The sequence below is a fragment of the Camelus ferus genome, chromosome 4 (genome assembly GCF_009834535.1).
Source record: "Camelus ferus isolate YT-003-E chromosome 4, BCGSAC_Cfer_1.0, whole genome shotgun sequence".
Classification (NCBI taxonomy): domain Eukaryota; kingdom Metazoa; phylum Chordata; class Mammalia; order Artiodactyla; family Camelidae; genus Camelus; species Camelus ferus.
Genome location: NC_045699.1, coordinates 47,344,714 through 47,370,251, shown reverse-complemented (window position 1 = coordinate 47,370,251; position 25,538 = coordinate 47,344,714). Strand labels below are relative to the sequence as shown.

Here is a 25,538-nt window from a genome sequence, read left to right as displayed (position 1 = left end):
AGCCCTGCTGCTATAGTTATCTGAGGTAAATTACTTCACTTTTCTGAGCCTCAGTTTTCTCCTCTGTAAAATGGGGATAATATCTTCCACAATGTTTTGTTGTGGTGATTAAATATGATAATGTATGCAAAGGACTTGACACACAGAACATGTTTAACAAATGATTACAGTGATACTGCTAATGGTTTTGATACTTGGAATTACCACTGTCCCTCAGCTTCCATTTATTACACGGAGGAAGGGGTTGAACCAGAAGGTTTCTAATTTTCAGCCCTGACTTTCTAGATTCCTATATCAGATCCAGTTCCAAGTCCTTGTTCCTCTGTTCCCAATAATCCACCGAGGGCCTGGGTTCTATGAAGCCCTGGATGTTCTGTGTTGGAATGGACCAGGAGAAGAAAGCAGTCCACCTTCCCATGGAGATTCAAGGATGAGAGCATGATCCTAGTGTCACAGACACTATCCACCACCTCCTTTCAATGCACATACTATTAACTGGAGGAGAATGGGGAAAAAAGATTTTACTTTATTTTTTAACTTTCTCTTCTTACATGAATCTAATTCCATATGCTCTCCAAGGGCAGGATGAAATTCAGGGCAGAACCGTCTTTAGAAAGCTGATGGCACTACATGTGAAACTCTCAGGTAATTCAGAGTTGAGGAAAGGAAGTTGGATCAGGCAGCAGGTCAGGGGGTCCTCTTCTAGGCTCTGGCACTGACTTGCTGTGCAGCCTTAGAAAAACCACTTAACGTCTCTGGGTCTATTTCTGCCTCTAAAGTAGGAAGCAACTGGACCAGCTGATTCCTAAAATTCCTTCTGGCTCTTGTATTCAGCTATCTTTCTGTTACCGACTTCTAGTTTAATTCCACTGTGTGTTCGATGGCAGACACTGCGTGATTTCTATTCTTTTAAATCTGTACAGGAATGTTTTATGGCCCAGATTTCATCATTTATCCTGGTGAAAGTTCCACGTTATGGCTCTTGAATTTGATGATTCTAAATGTTGCGAATCACACCAGGTATGATGGTATTGCCTAGAATTTGACACTGACTCAGCATTATTTTGTTGTAAAATAGTATATTAAGTGGAGAGAAAAAGACTAAAGGATGTTAAGGAGTAGGACCTAACAGCTCCCTCCTGCACTGATGTCCCTGAAGCCATGGGTCACAACTCAATAATCTCTCTGCTTCCAACATTTGCTCAGACTCCTCCAGAGCGCTTAGCTTTCGCCAGGGTCCTCTGCAGGCCTTCCCCCTGCGGGGCTCACATTTCATGCATTCTGAACATAGGGAAATGTCGTCCCTGCCTATCCTGCATATAGTTTTCTTTGATAGAGTCCAGCAAGGGGGAAAGCCAGCAGGCCCTGTGTGCCAGTCCCTCTGGTCTTCACCTGCAGTGATTCTGGTCCATGTTCCAGAATTCTGGAGCCAAACTGAATTCAGCCTGAGCCACCAGTAACCTGGGGGTGACTGGAGGGTCAGCATGGACTGCTGAGGGGAAAAGATAAACCAAGTATCCTCTCTACTAAATAAAAGATTTAAAGAAACAGAACAAAATGTTTTAGATTCTTTCTCTGCCTGGCCTAGCAGTTTATAAAGACCTCACCAAGGAATACTGGATGTAGAGTTGGGAGAACCTGACCCCCATCTCTGCTTCTGTACTCCCCTAACCTCACTCTGTCTATGAGCTAAGCAGTTTGAGGTTCACCAAAGAAAAATCTAGAAATATCTATTTACTGATCATTCCAAATTAAACACAGGCCGAATAGAGAAAGACTTTCAAAATGAATCTTTTTTCCTATTTAGGCTAACTTTTTCTTCCAGCATATATGGATAATTGATCCATGAATACTCAGGCTTCACCACTAGTCAAAGACACAGTATTAACACTTATTGACAGCTAATGTCTAATGCAGATTTCTCCAAAGAGAATGAGGTTCTAGAGCTGCAAACAATGGATGCTATTTAAACTAAAGGGAGTCTACATGTTTTAAATGGCAGTAACACGGCTGTACAGGTCAGACTTCAGCCACAATCTAGGCTGAAAATAAATCGTTTGGGAATTATGTGAGACCCTTGGTGAACACCAGCCCTAAAATTTAGCAGTGTGATGTTTTCATAGCAGAGTAGAATCTGCCATTTATCTCACTGTCAATCTCACTAAATATGTGAAATATCCTAAGAACATTTTACCTCCTCTTAGAATGTTACTTTTTCCTGGGCCCTTATATTTCTTTCTATTTTAGATATTATCATTCTATGAGCTAAACTATATATACATATTCATAGGTTCTTACACTTTAAAAAGTGACACTTAAAAAAAATTGGCAATGAGTACATCTTGCCCCCAATTTCTGCTTTTCTGGTCTAATTGCCTCCCCCTACTAAAAAAAAAAAAACAACAAAAAAACCCCAAACAAACAAAAAACCAAAAAAACCTCATCTCCCTGCCAATGGCACCACTACAGTTAAACATTTGTTTACTTTCTCCTTCACTGGCCTGTAAGCCCCATAAGGGCAGGTGCTTTGTTGTGTTCAATAATGTGTCCACTGTTCTGGAAGAATTGTTAAATCAATCGATTACCTTCTGTTAAATTTATCTCTATTGCTCATTCCTTCTCAGTCCCAAGAAAGCTGGGAAATAGGAGATTTGAGGTAAAACTGAATTGTTCTTATGAGACTACATCGGTGGTTCTCAAACCTCAGTGTGCCAAAAATTCATCCAAGGCCCTCTGTAAAATACAGATTCCTACAACATGGGGAGTATAGCCAATATTAATGGAGTCTAGCCTTTAAATATTATAAAGCACTATATTGTACACCTGTAAATTATATAATATTGCATAACTATACTTCAATAAAAAATTTAAAGTAAATTAGCAATGATAATTAATAAAAATTCCAAACCCTCTGAAAACTGAAATAAATAGATTCCCACCTGCTTTCCCCCTTCCCCCAATTCTGAGTCAGTGGGTCTGCGTGTGGCCAGGGAATCTGCATTTTAAGCAAACACATTGGCTCCTTCTGATAGAGGCAGTCTGGGCACCACACTTTGGGCAATGCAGACCTGTACCCAGAGTGGAACTGTAGCAGGTCCAGTGGTCAGAGGGTCAGGGAATGAGAAGGCTGAATCCTGGCAGTGCATTTAGTCCAATCTCCTCACCATTCAGATAAGGAAACTGAGGCCCACAGAGGGGCAGGAACTGGCCTGAAATCTGGTGAACTGGCAGCAGTCTGAGAGGGTCTTCTGAGTAGCTTCATGAAAGCATTCCCTTTGCAGAGTCTTCATGCTGTTTACTCTGCAGGTCTAACATGTGTCAGCCAAGTTGTTTCCTAGGCTGTCTTGTTAACATATTTGAATGCTACTTGCTGGTGCCTGGTTTTATCTGCACAGTATCTCTTGTCTTTGGAGTCTGTTACTATACTAAGTGACACCAATTACCAGAAAACATCCTAGTTTGCTGGAAAATACTTGAAATGACCAACTAATGAGGATGTGAAGTATATTTTCTCATTAGTAATTATGTAGGCTCTGAAGCCAAGCCCAGTGTCTATATATACTTGTATTGCTAAATTAAAAGCAACTGTGGGGTAGAGAATAGCAACACTTCCAGGAGAAACAAATCAAATGTGACATGTTTTGACTGCAGTGATATATGATGATGTGAGCTCACTTTTGAAGGAGAGAAGTTTGGCCCAAAGGAAAAGAGGAGGTCCCAGAGCCAGGAACGCCTCACAGAGCGAGGAGCTCTCGTTCTGGCCTCTAAAACATCCTTCCCTCTGTGACTTGGAACAACTCCTTCACCTCCCTTTCCCACTTACTACCTTAAAGGCATATAGGCTGGTACAAGGAGATTAGAACATACCTGTCTGGCAAACATTTTCTCATTTCTCTTATTTATCTAAGTCACTGGGGAAAGGCAGCATCTTTAATAAACTGTTCTGGTCAACTGTCTGATTCAAACCTGACAGGGCAAATTCTTATTTACAATATAATAAATTATGGGTAACACTAAAATGTTAACATTAGTTACCCTGAAGAATGGGTTAGGCAGGATTAAACGAAGAAGACACTTTCATTTTTCATTTTGTTCATTTCTAAATGATTTGCCTTTTTTCAAAACCAATGGGTATATATTGCTATTATTGTAATTTAAAAAATCTAATAAAGCTTCTATTTTTAAAAAACTGGTAAATTTCTTCTAAATGGCAGCATGGTGATATACTGCCTTGAATGATGAGATTTGGGCCTAATCCTAGCTCTGTCACTGACCTTAGGCAAGCCACTTAACCTTTTTAAGCCTTTATTTACTCCTCTGAAAATATGGGGGTTGGATTAGATGACCTCAAGATCACTTCCAGTTCTATGAATTCATAAATAAAAAACTTTAAGGAGAAGGCAATATGAAAATTGAGTTTCAATGAATGACATTAAAAAAAAAATGAACTGAAACCATAAATTGTATCACATAAACTAGGCTTTAAGTGAACTTACGTAAGAAAATATGAGATGGTGCCTAGCTAAAAGTAGGCACTCAATGAATTTATTTTGCTTCATTTGTTTTATGTTAATTATGTTTTAGAGAACAAAGCTAGTTCAGTCTTGTTAAGTAACAAGTTACCTAGCAACACATATTCTTTTATGTATATGTATATATATTCAAACTTGCATTTAGGGACAATGAGGTAAACTCTGGAATCATAAACTCTTAGAGTTGGAAGGACCTTAATATCAGCCAAAATAACCTCTCTTCTTGTGAGGAACCCTGTTATGTGTTCCCCTTAGTTACTTCATGTGTTGGTGAACTCATGCTTCCATAGCAGCTCTTGTAGCCAAGAGAGCTTGTCCTTGTCCTCAGAGTGAGCTGGAAGGGCGCCCCCTCCTCCCCCGCCCCGATCTGCCCTTGGAAGCAACAGTCCTCTTTGCGACAGGGCAGAAGTGTGACCTAATCCTGCCAAACCTTCTCCATTTCTGTCTACTTATTTCCATTTCCTCCAACCATCCCTTACAAGTTTCAGAAACAGTGTGTCCACAACTGTCTTAAATCCCAACTTGGAACTGAACTCCATGCTTAAAGTGTGCACAGACAGGATAGAGTCCATCGGACCACGACCAACTTGGTTCTGGTCCCATACTTCTACTATTGCAGCCTAAGCTAATTTAGCATCCCTCCCTTCCACCACACAAATACTTTGTTGGTTCTTATTGAGTGTGTATGGAATAGACTCCAGAGATCTTCTTAACATGAACTACTGACAGGCCAAGGCTCTCCCATTTTTAAAAATTCTAAATGCTGAGCTTCACATTTATTTTCGTTAACTTTCTTCATGATGGTTTCAGCCCATCCTGTTCCAACCTGTCGAAATCACTCTGAATGTTGATACTGACATCCATCATATTAGCGATCCCTCCCAGCTTTCTGTCATCTGCAAATGTGATCAGCATGCCTTCCATGCCTTCATCCAAGTTTTTGATGAAAAATCACTGTATTTTTTAAAAAAGACTTTTAATTTAATTGATTTCCATCCAATTTTTGATAATTTTGTAAAGCTATCTAAAAGCAGGAGAATCCAAGCTATGAGGTTCAACCTGATTCCAAAACAATGCAGTTAAAATAAATACACTTTGCAAAATTGAGCCAGGCCCCAAAGGTAGTATCAGTATGACCCAGACTCTGGCATGGTCAATCTGCTATTTTGGACAAAGCTAGCAATTAAATTGGATAAATGTTTGTTGATGAGGATGATGACTCTAGTCTAACACACTGAATGGTGCAGAAGCAAGCAAACACAGTGGATTGATTTTTCAGTGTGGAGACAATTCCCAGCTGGGACAACTCAAAGGACTGGGGAGGGATTGCCACTGAATAACTAATTAGACCATGTAGACCAATCATTGGATAATTTGAGGCCCCCCAAATCACGTTGGGGCCTAAATTCTCTGAGCTGGCCATTGGCAGTAATTTCAGATGGCCTGGAACAACGTCAGAGTGCGTGCTGTAGCCTCAGTGTAGGCAGTGCCGAGAAGCTTCATTAACTTAGATGAGTTGCATAAGGGAAAGCCAGAGTTAGTTCATGGAAGTCTTTATTCCCAAATGCATTTCTATCAGCCACTCTCACTAAAACCAGAGAGGCAAGGAAGCTTGGTATTTAAGAGCACAGACTTTGGGGCCCAAAACATTTGGTTTCTAATTCTATCTCTGATACATATTAGCTATGTGACCTTGGGCAAGTCAGTCCTTTAGCCTTTCTCAGTTTTATTAATCTCCTCATCTATGAAATAGAGATCCTAACACTTACCTTAGTGGGATTGCTATGTGGCACCTGACACGTGTAATGTTCATACTCATTAGAACATTCAACAAATGATGGAATAAGGTTTGGTCAAGGAGATAACATACAGGGCACTCTGCTAGAGCTTTGACAAGTATTATATTTAAACTTCACAAACAACCCCAGGAAATAGATATTATTATTATTATTATTACTACTCTATAATACAAATGGGAAACTGAGGTATTAAAAGATTTAATCAGTTGCTCAAGCTAGTACATGATGGTGGTGGGATTTAATCAAGGCCTGCAAGGTTCCAAAGCCTAAGCCCTTACCACTGCATTATTTTATTAGACTATTATTTGAGACTTGACTTCAGTCAAATGATGCTACTTGTAATCAGAATAAGAGTCCTCAACCTTTGATGCTAAGGATCTGCCACACTTCTCATATGAAGTCCTGTGCTCAGGCATGGAGAGGAGGCTTCACAGCCTGTAATAAGGGAGGGGGTGAGGGAAGGATGACAGCAGATATACCTGTCACCCCTTCACTTTTGTCGACAATGCAACCTAAAAGGAGGGCACAGAACAGATACATTTACACTCCTGGCCAGCCCTTCAACCAGAAGTTTGAAGTACTGATTGGACCTGGAGAAAGCAATCTGGTAGTAGCTGCCAAGCCAGATCAACCCCCTGGGATCCCAGACTGGTATCTCTCTCATTTGCGTGCAAACTCTAAGTTTTCTTGTCATGGGGTAACTATCCTTACAGTTCATGGTTCTTTAAATGGTTAGATGAGACAATGTACCACAATGTCTAGCATGTAGAAACTGCTCAATAACCACGATCATCTTCCTTTCTTTTCTTCTTTGGTAAGATCCTGTCTTGCTATAAGTTTGCTTTTCTAAGTCTCTTTAAAAACTGCCTTCCAGTAATGTTTATACATTTGCTCAGAAAATCCTTTCTCATGGTTCTTCTTTGTGATATCCAAATTTCTGGGAATTTGCATAGTTCAAATTGACAATATTTTACTATATCCCATATGAAATAAAAATGTTGATATGTTTTGGTTGACTTAAAATAACAACACTGGTAATCATTTATGGTTTTCAAATGTTTTCTCAACCATCATTCCTGTGTGACTGATGTTCAAAACATCCCTCTGAGATTAAACATTGTAATCATCTCCACTGTAGGGATGAGAAAGCCAAGAGTGGGAGCCAGATGACACAGGCAGGAAGCAGCAGAGGCGGCGTTCCATCCCAGTCCTCCTGACACCTCCTGATGTCAAGGCCAGAGTCTGCTCCTCTCCATCAATGGTCTAATCCCTCTGAATAAGCAGCAGGTCAATCAATGCCGATGCTATTGGGTAAACTGTTTAAGGATAACTTAAAGCTTACCCAGATGTTTGGTCACAATGTGAAAAAAAACCCCAAAAAACCAGCAGTTGCTTTGTCTCAACCATGAAAGAAATCTACAAATTGCAATTCACCTGTTCAGATTTTCTTTGGCACAACCATCAGGAATCCTGCAACAATGAGTACGACAGGTGCAGCACTGTCAGGGTCATTTGTTAAGGCATTTAGAGATTCAATAAAGCAAAAATTATTTGGTGCAATGGATGCACTAGAAGTACTAAATGAAGTGAAAAATACAGAAAAGGTATGGAAGCTGTTTAGCACAATGCCAGGCACAAAGTCATTCAAGTCCACTCTTATTACTAGTATTGTGAATAGAAAACCTGATCATTCACAGGACATAATAAAACTTACTCTGGAATAATCAAGATCTCTGGGCGTTGAGTCTGTTAAAGCTCGGACCAGGGCATTCATCATACAGATCGGAGGAGAAGGTGGGGAGGGCTGAGACGGTTCCTGCTGTAATGGGCTCTTTGGTTTGGAAGGCAGCCGACCTCTCCTCCCTTTCAGACTATCTGTACGGACCACTGACACAGAGAGAAAGAAAGAAGATATCCATGAATAGCCATAAATCACAAAAAAAGGAATCAAAACACTTCACAGCTGAGCAAATCATTAATGAGACCAACCATTAAAAAGTGGCAATAAGTTTGGAATAATATCCACACAATGATTTAATGAGAGTTGAAATAAGCAGCATAAAAGCCACCCCATACTTACATTTGGTAATGAATTAGCCCTAAAAGTCTCTTCCTCAAACAGAACAAAGATGTGCATACACAAGCTCTCTATTGATTTTGAGAAATTAGAATAAGTAGTCCTCAGCTATTTTTAAATGTAAATATACACCACAAAAATAAAATGTTGAAAGGAAAGGAAAACCAGGAAAATTCACCATCCCAATATAAATATTAACTTCTTTTCAGTGATAACTGAGAATATTCATAAGCAACCTGGATAAAAAGCATTATATCCATACCTTCTTTAACCATTCCGACACTGAGACACTTCTGAAATCGACAGTACTGACATCGGTTTCGACGTCTCTTGTCTACTGGGCAGTTTTTATTTGCCAGGCAAACATATTTTGCATTTTTCTGCACCGTTCTCTGAGAAAATACAATACAGAGATAGTCAACTAATAGTTTCTGGAAAGAGGTAGGACCTGACAAGATGTATTTTAATTACAACGTGAAAAGCGACAGTGCAATTCGTATAATTAGATAAATTTAATTTCCTAACACGCTAGCCTGCAGGAAAAACAATTTTATTAGTGTTAGCTGCTGACAATGGAAATCATCTTGGATTGTTCTGAAGCAAGTCTCAGGAGACACCCAAGTCTGAATGATAAAATCATATCTGAAATTACCAGGTCAACATATCATACCTTGGAGGATTAGATTATCTCCACTTTTAATATCCCTTTGGGAACAATTTTCTACTTGTTCCACTCCCCTGATTATTGCTGACCTTATTAAAATAAAATAAAAATTATCTAGGATGTACTTTGTTGGCTATCACCACTGTAAGTCAAATATCACAGAAACTGGCTTTGTTCCCCCAATAGAGATGAAATCATAAAGAGCAAAAACCAGGATTTGTCTAGTTATAACATATAGGAAATAATGTTTTAATGCAAAAAAGGTCACTTAATCAGCCTGTGTGCTGTATTTTATTTTTTAAAGAATATATATGGTAAACTGACCATTTCTGATTTTTGAAAGCAAAATCTTAAAATTGGATACTAAAAACCACTATCACATCCAAGAAAGAAAAAAAAAATCAAATAAACAAAAAGGAATGAGAGAAAGGAAGAACCATACATTTTCAATGAAAATTCCCATTAATAGATTATTTCATAAGTGACTACTGATATCTAGATATCTAGATATCTAAATAGCCATATAGTAAAAGACACATCATAAAATTTGAGCTTGGGCATAAAATAATGGTGTATTCTTCAGAATCATAATTTTAAAATGACACATGAATACATAATTAAGGATATTTTATGTTCCAAATATAAGAAAATGCTTGATTTTTTAAAAAATTAAAAACATTTGTGCAAATGGATATGTATTTACCACTTAGGGTGAAATCATTCAGAAATTACCTGAATCTATTCAACTCTAAATAGAGCAGAAGGTTGTAATTTATTTGGTAAGCCTGGGCTGCATAAAAAAAAAGAAATCCAGGTAATTTGGGATCGGTGATCTATTTTGTGCCTAAAGTTCTAGATTTACCTTCTATCTTTTTTAACTTTCAGCAATTCTCAACCCTCTTGTATCAGTTTTCACTCTATCACCTTTTAACTTCATTTTAAAAGATCATTTCTAAACTGCTTATATAAAATTTAAAGCCAGATACAGTTCCCCTGCTTTAGCAGGTGATTTTAGTTTAAAATGCAAAATTCCCCAAACACAAACAAGTTTCTAAGTTTCCAGCACTTAAATTCTCAGCAGTCTGTAAGGGTAGGAAACTTGTGTTTCCTGAATGAAGCTCTTTCACTGAACATGCAGTAATTTAAAAAACTCTATTTCTTGCCATCATCTTCAAGGCCATATGCCAATTTGAGTGCTGGTGGCATTTTGCTTCAGGTATATATTTTCCCAGTAACCTGAAACCCTCCCCACATTTGTGTGTGTCTGCACAACAGTTTAAGGACAGGGAGAGATCGTTATGGTTCAATCACTGAATTCCCATCATTAACTGCACTTCATGTCACATTTTAAAAGAATTCAATTTAATGGTAGAAAGCCACTGGGTAAAACCTGCTCCCGTTCCCTTAATTAACAGATCTGTGGGGTGGTTCTCCCCCATCTTCCCCCACCCTTTCAAGTATAGATTTGTTTTCAAGGGATTGCTGCAGAAAAAGGATGCTGTTGGGGAACACTTAATTGACATTTCTAGACTAGGAATGTATTACCACTCCTGTATTTTGGCCAACTCTCAATTATTCAGGGATGATTATATTTGTGGATTACTTGTACTTCTCTTAATTCTTTCTCTTTCTTTTCCCCATTTCTTTTCCTTCTGCCCGTTTCACTGCCCTTCAGCATTTCCACTGAAATGCTGTAAAAATCAAATCTGCTAAAGCTATGCAGTTACTTGAAACTAACCCTGGTAAAGCTTGAGTAAAGACACACAAAAAAAAAAAAAAAAGCACTGATGGTTCTACATTTAAAACATTATAATCCTGCATACCTCCTGTATGGCACTTAACCTATTGCAGAATCTTTCCACAGGCACTTTCTCATTTATCTGCAGAATTTACTCACATGATTCCTATCCCCAGATCAAAAATAACTGTTGCTTGTTGGTGTGTTTACCAATGCACACACATGCATTTTTTTTTAATAAATACTTTGTAGTTTGCATTTATAGTGAACTATTGTTATTGTTTTATAGTCCTTTAAAGATTATAAAGTGCTTTCATAAATATTTTACCTTATTTAACACTCACAGCCCTTCTCTAAATTTTATTCATCTGATGGGGAAACTGAGGCCTGGAAGAAAGTGTCATGGCCGACATCATAACATTGGTAGGTGGCAGATGAAGGACTCCTATCTGAGTATTCAGACTCCAATTCCAGCTTGCTCCCAGATACATCCTATTGGCCTACAAATCCCCATTACCCAATCAGCATCCAGCTTCCCCTCTCCCTCCACCCTGCCTGGCACAGGAGGCTAGGAGGTGATTATTGTGAGAGAACATTGTGGGTTTGCAAATCCCTGGGATAATGGCCAGGGAAGTGGGAAGTGAGGAAGGTGGCACAGAATTAAGTGTCTGAAGATGTCTGGGAGTCAAGAGCGAAAGTAGAGCAGCAAGAGGACAAGTTCTCTTTCCTCTGAGTGGTGAAAAGAGCACTGAACTCAAGGGTCAGAAGAAGGCACCTGGAACTTTCCCCGTGTACCACTAAATCACCTTTCCAGCTTCAGTTTCCTCACGGGCAAAATAAGGTGAAGGCTGAAGACCTTGTCACTGTAAAATTCTCCCTTGGGTCTATGAGATATTGCAGCATGTCCACACCTGGCACTATGTGTGGCACAGAAGTGGAGAGGGTGGGTGAGACCCCAGCTTCTGTCTTCTAAGGAGGGCTGCCCCAAACTGCATCCACCAGTTGACTCTGTCTGTACTGCAACTCAGAGCTGTGAAGAGGGCATGCCCTTTGGGGTCATGCAAACATGAGCTGGCATCGTGCCTTCATTTCACCCACTGAGTGTGTGTCCAGGGGCAATTGAATAACCTCTCTGAGCCTCCATTTCCTCATCTATGAAACAAGGATAATTAATTTCAACCTTCAAGACGCTGTTGATAAAAATAGCTAGTGGGTGGCCAGAATTCAATCTGAGTTCTGTCCCAGCTCTGACGATGAGGATTAAACAAGATACAAATATCCAAGACCTGGCAGACGGACTCTATCCCTCAGATATCCTGGATGGACAGAAGAGGAACACAACGAAGTGTTTGCATTTCTGAGGTCACAGATCCCTTTGGGAATCTGCTGAGAGCTCCCTCCAGAAAAATGAGCATAAGGTAATGCCAAGACAGGAAGTTCACAGCCCCCTCAAGTCCATCGGGGGCGGTCTCCTGTAACGAACATCAAGTTAAAAAGCCCTGAGAAAGCGGGTTTGAAGATGCTAGGAAAGGCTACAGGAACGCACAGTATAACCATTATGCCTCTCAAACAGGGAGGGATCCGCTTAGATGCTCACTTGAGCGAATGGTTGAGGAGGCTGGCGGCGGAGGGGAGGGGGCGCCGGAGGAGGCGTGAGCTCACCTTGAAGAAGCCCTTGCAGCCCTCGCAGGTGCGCACGCCGTAGTGCTGGCAGGCGGCGTTGTCCCCGCACACAGCGCACGTGCCCTCGCCGGACGCCGAGCTCCTGTTGGGCGGCGACGGCAGGCTGGGGCTCTCGCCCAGCAGGCTGGACGCGGTGGGGGAGGCCGTGAGGCCGAGCGGCGGGAAAGCCAGCGGGGCTGCCCTCTTGGCCAGCGGCAGCCCGTACGGGTGGCCCTCGAGCGCTGCGGCCTGGCTGCCCGCGGCGGCGGCGGCAGCGGCGGCGGCTCCCAGCGGCAGACTGAGCGCGGCGGCGGCCGTCGGGTCGTAGCCGAGGTGGTGGCCGCCGGCCGGGCTGGGCGCAGGTGGGTGCGGCGGCGAGGGCTTGAAGTGGAAGAGCGGGAAACGCGCGCCGGCCACGGAGGGCACCGCCTTCATTGGCGGGTCGAGCAGCGGGCCAGGAGCGATGCAGCCCTGCGCGGAGGGCAGCGGGTCGTCCCACAGCGCCCCAGCCTGCGGCGGGAAGCCCGGCGTGGTCGGGGTGGATGGCGGGGACTGCTTGAAGTACATGGAAGTGCTGGGCAGCACCTCGTCCTCCGGGCCGGAGGGGGGCGGAATGGATGGCTGCTGCTGTTGCTGCTGGTGATGGTGGTGGTGGTGGTGGTGGTCATGGTGGTGATGGTGGTAGCCGTGCGCGCGGCCCTCCTCCATCTTTATCAGGGGCCGCGGCCCCGATGGCTGCATTTGGTACAGGCAGGAGGGCTTGAGTTCGTAGTTGCTCGAGTAGCCCTCCATGAAGGTACTGAAGCTAGGCAGAGACGTGGTAGCAGTGGCCGTGATCTCCGTGGTGCCGAGGTCCATGGTCAGCTTGGCGTAGTCAGGATTCATGATCTCCGTGGTGTATTCCGAGCCATACGTCTGCGCTGCATAACTGGAACCTGGAGGCGAAGGGCTATACTGGGCTTGCACGCAGGGCATATCTGCAGGGACAGGGAAAAAGGTCTCAGAAGCAAGTCAGCACTCTGTCTAGCTAATAGGCAGTAATGGATTCACTGCTCTCTAATTTGGGAAACAGAGAGGAAGTGGCATCCTATCCTCCTAATAGCATAGATTTAAAGCTCCATTCTCCTTCCCACTCCTCCTCCCTCCCTTCTTTCCTTCCTTTCCCTCTTCCTTCCCTGAGAAGAAAGTTGAATCTCTGACAGATTGTCAAAGGGGCCAAAACCCGGCTTCCTGGGGGCCTCTGTGCCCACCTTCCCTCCCTTGCCCTGTCCTCCACCAGATCTGGGAAATTTGATGTCTTCCCTTATAAGTCCAGTGGTGTTTTTAAAAAGTTGTTTTGAGCCCTATTGATTAATTGGAGTGACCTCAGCCACAAATTGGGAGGACTAAAAGAAATGCAGTGAATGCTCTGTTGGTTTTTTGGGGGGAAAGAGGCTAGAGGTCCCCCAAATCACACTCTTTAATTTATAAACCTATGAGTTAGTTAAAAAAAAGTGTCCTACGTGGGACTCACTGGCCCAGTGACATTCTAATATTTTATGAGTGCCAACTGAGGCCACCCACACACGTTGTGGTCGCTTTCTCCCACCCCCTCCCCACTCCTCCAAATAGGGCTAGCAGCCTGCTCAAACTGGACCCCTGTTGATGATTTCAGCCAGCTAGGTGGTGAGGTGGGAACACAGGCCCAGGAAATGGACTCGGGGGAGTTTGTACCATCTGCAAAGAAAAAGATTAGCAGCTGCAACAAAACACCCACCAAACCTGCTCTCTGCCATATACACTATATACACTACATACACATATTTTCCCCAATTCTAATAAAATTTATCACTGGCTACTTTATGACAACAGTTTACAGTTATCGTAACAGGTGAGTTAGCTACATGTTTTCTTATGACAGAAGAAATAGCACTCCTAGAAAACAAAGCAGTTTCTTAACAGATTTAGTTTCTCTCAGCTCCCAAAGCAACAGATATCCACGGTGCTTACTATTGCTCAGAGAGGTTGAGCTGGATGAGAAGACCCTAAGAATTACTGGTTCTATTGGATGATTTATCTAATTATTTCCCTTTCTTTATGGCTAAATATGAATAGTAAAATGGGCAGTTTCTGGTGGTTGGTTTTTCTGAACCAAAAGGAAAACCAGGTGCTTAACATCTCTTTGGAGTCTGCGGTGTAAAAAGTGTGACTAATAGAAAAGTGAATACTTCACATTTCCTTTGACATCTTTCTCTTACCCACATTTCCAAATCTGATTGAGTCATGCGTGTATGGGATGAAATCTTGACTTGAAAAAAGGTGATGAGGGCCTGTTGGAAGAAGCAGTGATGAGGAGAGGCCAGTTCAAGCCTTTATTTTCCAAGCAGGGCCTTACAAACACTCATTAGTTTGAAGTTAAAGGAATACTTATCTTGCTTTCCGGTTGTTGGGGTGAAATGAAAGGATAGTCATTTAAAAGAAAGAACATTGTCTGATGTTTCATCTATTCTCTCTTCGGCACTTTTAGAATTTCTCCATTAGTCTGTTCTATCATTTGTCTTTGCCAATCCCTACCTATTGCTCTTCTTTGTGTCCTTCTGAAGTTTCCAGCAAATAGAATATGAGCTTGCTGGAACTCAGTTATATTTATCTGCATATCTTTGGTGCCTACACAGGCCAGGCACCTGGTATCCCTTTAGCAAATGCATAAAGAGGTGTTACAAGCCAAATCTGCAGTCCTTTCTTTTGCCCAACTAAAGTTTACTCCTTGGTTTTCAGCTCAAATGCTTTTCTCTTTCTGAGCTTCAACATTCCAAATGTCTGCACCCAAATGATTTGGGTTTTGTACAAACAAAAATGTTCTTGTATTGTTCAAAATGATCCCATAACTCTTAAATGCATTAGCATTAAAAGGAGAGGGGGAAAAAAGACATGTATAAGAAGATCCTAATCTATTGGTGTATTTGCATTTTTCTCAGGAAGAATATCTTTGAGAAATACAACGCTTAATTTAACCTGGCTGCTTCACTGGGTAGCAACAGGGTGTGGTATCCAGAAGAGCTTCGTGCATGGAAGCCACCTGTGCTGTGAAATTCGCGGCCAGCAGTCACTCACTGTCCTGGAGCTGGGCAAGTCGACCAACCTGCCCGCTGGGTGTGTGGCTCCCCTCCACGCCCCACCTCTCCCAGCTCGGAAGGAATAAGGGGTTGTGCCAGACCTACCTGGAGGATATCTTGCACGCTGAATGGTGGGGCTGGGGGTCTCTCCAGCGGAGGCTGAGAGTGGAGGAGGTGGAGATGTCCTGCGGGGCGAAGCAGCGGCGGTGCTGCCCGGCTCCGCTGAGGGTCCAGTCTCAGGGCTGGGGCTTGCCGGGCTGCGCTCTTCCGCAGTGGACTCTGCGGGCATCGGGGGATAGGACAAAGCTGGGTCACCGCGGCCTGGACGTATTGGGGTGGGGGTTGTGGGGATCTCTAGAAATGCAACGTTAATTACAAAGAATTACAAGAGTCAGAAAGCAGTGCTTAAGGTGTCCGGAGTCCCTAGCCAAAAAAGCATCACAGAGCCTTGGGGGAGCCAAGGCTGCGCTCGCCGAGGTTTTGTGGTTCCCCAACCCAGGTTAAAAAACGCGCAGCCCGTCGTCGCTCAGAAATTAACGTATCTGCCCCCAACAATTGGTTCCGAGCTAGCGAAGTCAGGAAAATCGAAGAATGGAGAACACTTGAAGAAAGAGTTCCGCCCGAATTCGGGGTCAGTGTGCACGAGCGGAAAATATTTTCCAACTCCACCCGCCCCCACCCCTCAAATACAAATTTTACACGTTGCATAGGAAATGCACAAAGTCCGGAACGAATGCATGAATGCCCCGAGGAATTAAGAAAGTCTGCGCTTTTCATTCTAAATGCTAATGGAGCTTCGCTTCTATTAGCCGCGAGTTTCGGGGGCCAGGGGTCAAGCAAACAAAAGGGCACAGTGGAAACGCTGCGGAAGCAAGGCACAAGGCGGCTGGCGTTTACGGCTGGTGGTGCGAGCGGAGGGAGGCCCCCTGCACCCAGCGGGCGGTATCCCAGAGGGTGGGCGACTTCGAGGCTCGGAGCCATCCGGCGACCCGGAGGGGGCACATTCCGGAGGGCGCCAAGAGCGACTCCGGGGCGAAAGTCTCTGTGCAAAGCCTTAGTGAAACTTTGTAGCTGAGAGCGCATTTCCGCGGACCTTGGGGAAGGATCCCACTGCCCCAAACTCCGGCCTATAGCGCCCCCTTTGCCCGGACCCACTCACAGCCTAAGGGGAGGGATCGAAAAGCTGGGAGGGGGCGGGGGGAAGTCCCCAAACGACCAAAATCCAAAAAAACCTCAAGGGTGCGCAGGTCGCAGGTGTCGAGTAAGTTTCGTCTCTCGCCGCCCCTGAGCCCAGAGCTTCCCTGAACGAAGAGGAGATCGGAGCTCCCAGGTGCTGGAAGCCCTCCAAGGCCAGGAAATGGGGGATTCCCTTGTCACCCTAGCCCCAGCTGATACTACAGAAAGCTTGAGCTCGCCCTAGCGCAGGCACGGGTCAATCTTTCCACGGCTGTAGCTTGCGCTTCCCGTCCCTCCCGCATCTTCAAAAGGACTCTCCAGCAACCTCCCACTACCTCCTCCAGGTGCCCGCATTCCTTCCCTTCCCCGGGGCCTTTCAAGCGGAGTCTTTCTTCAAGGATCGGCCTCTGACTCAGGTGGGCGAAGGTAGCATCTCCTCAAGGAAGGGGCTCCCCTCGAGCGCCCAGCGTTTGCGAAGGAGAGCCACACCACATTTCCTACAGCCAAGCCGAGCGCTCCTCGGCTCTCTCCGCTCCCCCCACTCCGCCCCCCGAAACGGCCGGTTACCTAGGCAAAGCCTCTGCGCCTGGAAACACGTTGCTCCGCTCCCGCTCGCGGCCGCTGCGGCCGGGAGTACGGAGCCTCAGGGTTGTAAATTAGGAAGAAATAACTACCTCTGTCAAAGCCCCTTTCTTTCTCGTGGGTAGACGAAAGGAACACCCCCGTGTTCTCCTCCCCGTGGTGAAGTGTGTGGAGGAAACCGTGAAACGCACCATTGTGACCGGGGCTCCTCCGCGGAGTTTCCAACCCTGGGGAGCGGGGGCGGAGGTTGGGCGGGGGCAGGAGGAGTGGAGGAGAGACCGACAGAAAGGGAAAGACAGAGATTCTCAGAAAGACCGAGGGAGAGGAGACAAACCGCCGGGGAGAATTTCTGCGAGCGCACGGTCCCAGAGAAGGAGGTGGGTGGGTGCGGGGTGAGGGAGCGGGTGTGGGAGCCGCTATGGCCTAAGGAGTCCTTGATATTCACATTACGGGCATTTTCTTCAGCTAAGAGAACTCGAATAAACTCAAACTTCATTCATTTTTGCCCAGTAGCCGCGTTGGGCAGCTTTTCCTTTCCCCAACTCAGTTCTGTTAGATATTTCTCCATCATGGGAAAAGAAAATTCAGGATTGGATTCGCGATGAAATGACTGAACGGCGCCCTGTACCTCTCTCCTGGCACCCTAGGGCTCTGGAATAACAGCCCGAGATTTCTGATTACCAAACTCCTTGCAGTTCTTCCCTCTGGAAGATACGTGGGCATAATAAATAAAAGACAATCTCCAGAAACGTAATTTGGAATCAAGGGACAAATGCTTTCTCCCTCATGACTGCCCCAAGCTTCCAACAGGTTCGAGAGGAGCCTTTGGAAGTCAGTCTCCGCAGGCTGCGCTCGGCACAACCGCTCTCCTCTCACCACCAAGAACTTTCATTTCTACGAAGAGTAAAACACTCAGCAACTTCTCCAAAATCACGAATTAAGTCTGTCAGTTGAGTAAAACATGCCTTTAACGTACCGATTCAAGGCCCAGAGGAGAGAGACACGGTCGCCACGCGTGTCGGGGCACAGGGGTCAGCAATTATACCCGATTACCTCCGAAGGGAAAAGTGCAAACGGGCAAGTCGGCGATGCCAGCCAGACGTGCCCAGTGGAGCCCCAGGCTCATTTCAATACAATAAGCCACATTTCTACAATTACTCCCTCTTTCCTGAGATCCTCGGAGCGCCCCTGCAAACTCTGGCCGCTGCCGTCCAGCCCCTTCCCTCTCAAGCTTCCTTCCAAACAGCTCGGAGTCACCATTAGGTATATTAACTTGGATCCACCGGAGCCCCTATTTTCAATCCTAGTTAAAAGGCAGGAAAATTACTGCCGTTCATCACCGGAGCTGTAACTCCCTGCCGCTGCCGCCGCCGCCGCCGCCGCCTAGAGCATCATTACCATGACAACTAGAGCCGAAATACCCTGAATTACAGCGCTGGAGCTGCTACTGCACAAATCCCGGTCCTCCTCTTTGTTAGAGGCTTTTCGCCTCTTCGGGTGGGGGGAGGAGTCCCACGAGCTCCAGAGATCCCCGAGGGCCCGCTACAGGGGAAAAGTTTCAGATCAGAACCCACTGGCCGCTCGCAAGCAAAGACAGAGAGAGGAGGCGAGGGGGGAAAACCCCATAGTCAAAGTTGTCAATTTCAGAAGCTTCGCTTCCCAGCGCGCCAACTTTTTAGCAAGTCTCCCAATTAACTGAGCAAATCTCATACGTACTTGAGTGCTGTGGCGGTTCCGTCTTTAGAGCGAGTTTCTAGAAAGCTGCCCCGAAATCTGCACTGGTGGGGAGTCACAGTTGCTGTCCCGGAAGGGCTGCCGTGTACAAGTCCAGCGGCTCCCAGAGGCAGTAAGAGGCTGGCAGGGGATGCTGCGATCCCAACTCATGGGAGAGCGCCGCCGAAGGGTTCCGCGGGCGTCCTGGCTCCGGCCGCGACCAGAGGGGAGGATGCCGCCTCTGTTCCCACCTCCACGAACACCACCGGCGCTGTCAGCGTTGCAGAGTGAGCCCAGGAGGGGCGTTCGGCAGCCGCGCTGCGCTGCACCGGCGAGGGCGCAGGACTAGAGGGGTGTGAGCGCGCGGGAGAGAGTGGAGTGTATGTGCGGAGCGTGTGTGCGCGCGTGTGTCTGTGTGTGCGAGTGAAGGAGCGGGTGTGAGCTTGTCTGTGTATGGGGAGCGGAGGAGGAGCAGGAGCTGGAGGGGTGGGGGGCGGGAGGCAGGAGACTCCGGTCTCCCGGCTGCGCGTTCGCTCGCTCTCTCGGCACGTCATTTATGCCACAGGAGCCCTAGCGGCCTCTCCATAGAGTGCCTGGAATGCGAGACGTCAATGTGACGCCATGGGACGCTACGTCACCCTCCTCCTCCCTCCCCTGGCCCAGCCGGTTCCGCGTGTGCGAGGGAGGGGGGTGTGTGCATGTGTGCGCGCGCGCGCGCGCGCACGCGTTCCCCGACCATTCGCAGGGCAGCACAATGGAAACTGCGCGGCGCGGCCAGTCCCCGCCTGGGGGCCTTTCGGACCCGCGCTGCCAACCCTCCTTGCGACGGCGCTGCCTGCCCGGGCTCAAGTCTGTAAGGGTGCAGCGGCCCGCCCGCGGGTCAGGCGGGACCGCCCAGCTGTCAGGCTCGGGTGGAGTAGAGTTGGAGGAGTGCTGCTGGCGCTCCTCCGAGGCTGCCCCGAGGCAGGAAGCCAGGGCGAGGGGGTAAGAGAGAGGACAGCTCTTCCGAAAAGGAAGGCTCCGCCAGCCAGCTTCTCCGAGTGACCTGGCAGCCGGTGCTGGAGTCAGGCACCAGTCCGAAGACTCTCTGAGGTGCAGCTGCGCTTTCCCCAAGCAATAGTTCTAAAGCTGTTTACATCTCTCTGGCCCTCTGCGCCTAGGCTAATCCCTCTCCTCCCATCATTCGCTGGGTGCGTGTTTCACACATGGATGCCAATGGCTCCGGGAAGATAAGGTTTTATTTCTTTGAGGTGAGGGTTTCCTAACTGGACCTTATAACCCAAGTAAGTGCACATCCATCATCCACGCGCGCGCTGCAGCAGTAACTACTTAGTGTGTGTTAAACAAACACACACGTGTTGAACAGCTGAGCGGGTCTGACTGTTGCAAATCATCCCCTTCCCGTCAGAAGTGGAGCTCGCACTTTCACTTTTTGGTGATTGTAGATGAGGCTCCCCTCCCATCTCCCAAATTAATCATTTCGAAATCAATCAACAGGATTTATTAGTCAGTACCTCCCTAGGGGATTTGCTCTAGTCTCCTCGGACACATTTGTCATGAAATGGTGTGCTGAAAGCCTAGGTAGTTCTGTTAGAGCAATTTCTTCCTCCAAGTGATGAATTTAAATGTGATTTTCTTGCTTAATCAAAATTTTATCAGAGTTAAATTCTCCTAGTTCCAAAGTTTGCAGCTGAGTGAAAGCAACCTCTTTTTAGAAATTAATTTTTGAGGAGGAGAAAATATTTGAGTGAAACAATACAGACAGACCTGGTCCCCATGTGGTCCGCTTGAATCAAATGCGACAATGTCTTGACCTGTCACAGTCTTTGCATGTGTGTAGGGGGCGGAGTGAGGGGAGTACTCCGTTGTCGACAGCACACAATCAGAAATTAGAAAACAAAACTAAAATTATATGTATTCTATGGGTAAATTTCTTTGCCGCCACTTCCACTTGAGACAGGGTGGTGTGCAGAAGACCGTGGAAGGGTGCTCCGAAAGTTGACCTAGCGGACAGGAACCGAGCCTGTGCACTGCCACGGGTTCCAATCCAGTCTCAGAAGGAAGGAGGGCGCTGCTACATTGCAGCCATTGAACGGCTGGGGGGGTGGGGGTAGCAGGACCTGGAGCCGCGCGGCGCTGACGCACGCGAGGCGCGTGATTGACGCAGGCGATGTTACTAAATTCGGCGGTTGGCCGGGCCCGCCGCCGGCGCGCGCCGCAGATAGCAGAGTAGGTTCCCCTCGGTCACCCCCGCCCCTTCTCCATTCAGAGCTGCGCCGGGCGGGGCGGGGCGGGGCCGGGTGCGCGCGGGGCGGGGCGGGGCGGGGTGCGCGCGGCCGCGCTGGGATCCGGCCGCACCAAATATAGTCGGGCCTGGCTATTTTTAGCCGGGCCTCGGGCGCGAGCGCGCCGCGTGAGGGGGCGCCCTGACCCCGCCGGGCGTGCGGAGGGGGCGGGGGCGGAGTCGCCATCTTGGACCCCGCTCGACCCCGTCTGGTGACCTGCGGCGCTGGGCTGGGCTCGGCGCTGGGGGTCGGGGTGAGTGGGTGTGAGCTGTGGGAAAGAGCGGGGAGCGGGGGATGTGACGGGAGCAGAGGGCGAGGCGCGGACGTAGGGTCCTCCATGAAGGGTGGCTCGGGGGAGGGCCCCAGGGCGCGCGGCCCACGGGGCGTGCGCGTGTGTCGGACGGTGATCCCCGCCCGGCTGCAGGCCCGGACAGCCTGCCACCCTGCGGCCCCGCCAGCCCCGAGTCGCGTGGGGGCGGAGCCGCCCTCGGCCACCACTTCCTGAGAGCCGGGGATACCCCTCCCGGACGTCACGGAGGAGCCGAGGCGGCGGTGGCGGCCCGGGGCTCAGCCTGCACTTGCATCACGGGTGCAGCAGCAGCTGCTCTGCTCCTTTGTGGCTTTTTCCCGTGTTGAGTAACTGCTTTGTTAACTGAAAATACCATGACGGGCCAGTGTGATCACCAGCTCCAGACCTCAAAGAAAGTGAAGCTGTCAGGCAAGAAGAGGGAGACTCCCCTAGCCGGCTGCGATGGTATCTGTTGGGTGGGTGTGCAGAGAAGCACTTGACAGTTTCCACGTATTACTTCTTGCCTAACTTTTCACCCCAAGAAGGTTTAAAAATACTTTTATTTCCATGCTGTAAAAATTTCATGTATTCTGCACCCCACCCATTCCCCCCATCAATTTGAAATCGCATGCAGAACTGGAATCACTGAAAGGAACAGTTATTAGGTACAGTTTTTAGGAAACAGGACATCTTTCAGTGAATTTAAGTAAATTGCATTTGCTAATGTTCATATATAAAAGATCCTTGCCCACTGAAGGTACTTATAAAGCTACTAGCTAAGTTTGTTCATATGCATTGGACTTCTCGGTGACGGTTTCAAACTGGTATCCTTATTCACCCTAAATTAAAAAAAAAAAAAAAAGTTCCATCCCTGGCTGAATATCTCCAGGTAAAGCATATCTCTCTTTGACTCTCTAAGTGGTTGTGCCTTTCTGGACGTCTGTATTGGTTAATTATGTGCTTCTCACGTCCCTTTTCCCCCCACCCTCTGCCTCTTTTAGATCCTTTCCTTCCTGAGTATCTGGTCCCAGTCTTTGTTCCTTGACCGCTCTTAGGCAGAGGGCTGTTGTCTGATTGCGATGAGCCAATCAGCTGGCTTAGTGCTCCTCTGGGTAGGAAGCTGGTCTGACTGTTGGAGAGGTTCCAGTGGACACTGATAATTGGCAACATTTTTGCACTCAAATGGAAAGTTATGGAAGCAGATACAAGGATCTCTTACACACTGGGACACCATCCTGTGCGTAATCCTAGGGTCCTAATCATATGCAGTTCTTTAGGTGACCTCAAACCAAATGAATTATTCTGTTCTCTTCTTCAAGTTAGTATCTGCTGTTCTATACTGTTTCAAAAGTCTGAGTTACAAACAATCAGGCATAATTTTCTCTTTAGGCTGATGTAATACGACTATTTCAGTAATACAAATTACCTTTTCAAAGACTTTTTTAATTAAATGAAACTTAATACTTTATAATTAAATCTCTTCTTTGGGGGAATCAAATAGAATAAGGCTACCTTAATCTGTGAAATGTTGAAAACTTAATCTGGTTTGGTTCTTGTTCTAGAAGAGGGACATTCATGTGTGGCCTAGTTTACACCCAAAGCAAAGAAAGCAGCTAGTTTCTATTTTCATGATACTTATAGCAGCCAATCTGTTAAAAGCCCTTTCTATGAAGTAACTATTACAGATTCACTGGATAATTACCTTTTATTTTGTTTTGGTTTTGTAGGTGTAGTTTGCGAGACAGAAAATTCTCATTCTCTCAGAAAATAAAATACGGAATTTTGAGGAAATTTATTGTGTATGATATAAAGCAATTGCTTTAACAAAATAGGATTTAAAACTGCTTTAAATGCTTCTCTCATTAAGCAATGATATATAAATCTTGTTAATTTTGCTAATATGTAAAGAATGGTGATGAGTCTTATTAATGCAAAAATTGGATGAGGAAAGGTGAAATCAGAATTCCAAGCCAGAAATTGTTACCTAAGGTGAAAACAGGAAGGAATAGTAAAAGACTTATAAGTCTGTTTTCCTAAATCAGTAGAGAAGTTCTATACTGCATTTAAGATGTGTATAAAAAGTTTGGTAGCTTGGGCTGACATTGACTTACACACTCAAATTACTGGGCTCAGGAACATTGGGCAATTGTAGTAGTTTTTGTCTGACCTACCTACATACCATCCCTTCCGTATCGATTCTATCATTGCCAGATTAGTATTCCTAAAATATGCCTTTTGTTATATCACTCTTAGGCTCAGAAGCCTTGTGCAGCTAGTCATTGTCTCTAAAATAAAACCCCAAAGGGTCCTCCTCCTGACCTCCTTATTTCTGCAGAATTTTTCTGTCCTAGTCAAACTGGTATTCTCACTGTTCTTCAAACATCCTTTCACTCTCCCACGTTTGTTCATAGTTTTCCTTTTTATGGCGTTCCTTTCTTCCCCTTCTCTGCTTATTGAACTCTTACCCTTCCTCTAAAACTAGCTCAAGAAATGAACTCAGATTATGCTTTAGTCTTTCATAAAATTCTTATTTTACTGTCTTCTTTTTCTGCTCTTGTGTCCACAGCTTATTCCTCTGTCAAACTATTAAGCTTCAAAAGCACTGCCTCACACATCTTTGAAATTTCTGTAGCCCCTAAATTTAACATAGATAGTAAACATCCATACAATATTCCCCATCTTAATTTTTTTAAAAATTGAAATATAGTCAGTTTACAATGTTCTATCAGTTTCTAGTGTACAGCATGATGTTTCAGTCATACGCATACATACATGTATTCCTTCCCGTCTAAATTTAAATCTGAACAGAGAGCAGCGTAAGTAACCAGTTATATGGATTAGGATGTTCTTGGCATGAAGGGACGAAATGAGATCATACATTAGTTAATTTCTTTATTATTACTCAACTTTTGACACTCCTGATTGAATATACCTTGTCAGGGTGCTCACTGCAAGCCCAGACAACCTCATGGTGAAACAAAGAAATTGCAGCTTGGTTTGTACCTGTTAAATCTGTGTAGGAAGATGTGCTATGATTTTTTTTTTTCCTGAATAGTCTTTTGGTTTGATTCTTATTCTACAATCATTTCCCCTCTACTTGTACTTTCTCTTATGCTGCCTCCTCTCAATGCAGAGTGGGTTGTTGTAGGTTAGGAAATGTTAATATCAGCTTCGTTTGGGAAAACTTCTTAAGGTTTAGAAAATTGAGAGAACCATGGCACCTATGTATAGCCAATTAAATATAAAAATTCTTGAATGTCTTATTTTTTCCAAATTATTTCAGTAGATTTTTATGACATTATGTATATGCAGAAGTAAATAGGCAAAGAGATTGAGGAATTACGACTTGTTAGAAGTTTTAGAAAGCGGCTCATGTGAATTAGAATATTAGTCTTTAACAAGCAAAAAGTAAATAATAGATCAATAGATGTTACAGAAAATTTTAGAGAAGAGATGGAAATATTACCAAATAGTATAAGTGCTCATGTTATTTTAAAATCTCATTAAATAATTTTTTCTATTCATTAGTAAATAAGTCTTATAATCTAGTTAAAAAGATTTGCTTAATTTCCAAAAAAAAAAAAAAGATAGTTTATTTTTCGGTCATATTTTCCCCAGTTGCTGGTAAGCTCTGGAAAACCACAAAGATTTGGGGGAGAAAAGTTATTACTCATATGTGATAAATGCATTCAGGATTTTATTTATGCCTATGAAGTAAGATTTGGATTTTAGCTAGAGTTGATGGATGAAGTAAATTTCTCTTTCCACGTAAAACTACATAACCCTTTCCCATTACCCAACTCTGGCGAAAAAAAGAAGAATGATATCCTCATATGTACAAGTTCAGTTCCCTCAGCATATTCTCCAAGATGAGGATGCTGTATTTTACAGAGAGCACTAGATTGCTTCTCAGAGGCCTGGGTCTA

General features: G+C 45.3%; 2 protein-coding genes across 9 annotated transcripts in view; one reads left to right on the top strand and one right to left on the bottom strand.

The window, feature by feature from the left end:
• The window catches only part of NR4A3 (nuclear receptor subfamily 4 group A member 3), a 39,084-nt gene extending 19,508 nt beyond the window's left edge, over positions 1-19,576 (bottom strand). The window contains exons 1-6 of one of the 4 annotated variants that reach the window (XM_032478072.1): positions 19,042-19,576; positions 15,673-15,921; positions 14,710-14,781; positions 12,473-13,449; positions 8,671-8,800; positions 8,046-8,218 (exon numbers count right to left, since the gene is read on the bottom strand). In XM_032478072.1, coding sequence (XP_032333963.1) covers positions 8,046-8,218; positions 8,671-8,800; positions 12,473-13,449; positions 14,710-14,781; positions 15,673-15,856 — 1,536 coding nt within the window. In that variant the 5' untranslated portion in view covers positions 15,857-15,921; positions 19,042-19,576. The other 3 variants (XM_032478074.1, XM_032478075.1, XM_032478073.1) reach the window with 3 other exon arrangements.
• Positions 19,577-21,220: 1,644 nt separating this feature from the next.
• Positions 21,221-25,538, top strand: part of ALG2 (ALG2 alpha-1,3/1,6-mannosyltransferase) — a 523,116-nt gene continuing 518,798 nt past the window's right edge. For 4 of the 5 annotated variants that reach the window (XR_004319361.1, XR_004319357.1, XR_004319359.1 and 1 more), the window contains exon 1: positions 21,446-21,576. The gene's annotated coding sequence lies outside the window, so the exon portion shown is untranslated. Of the gene's footprint in view, positions 21,268-21,445; positions 21,577-25,538 lie in introns of those variants that run through there. The other variant, XR_004319360.1, reaches the window with a different exon arrangement.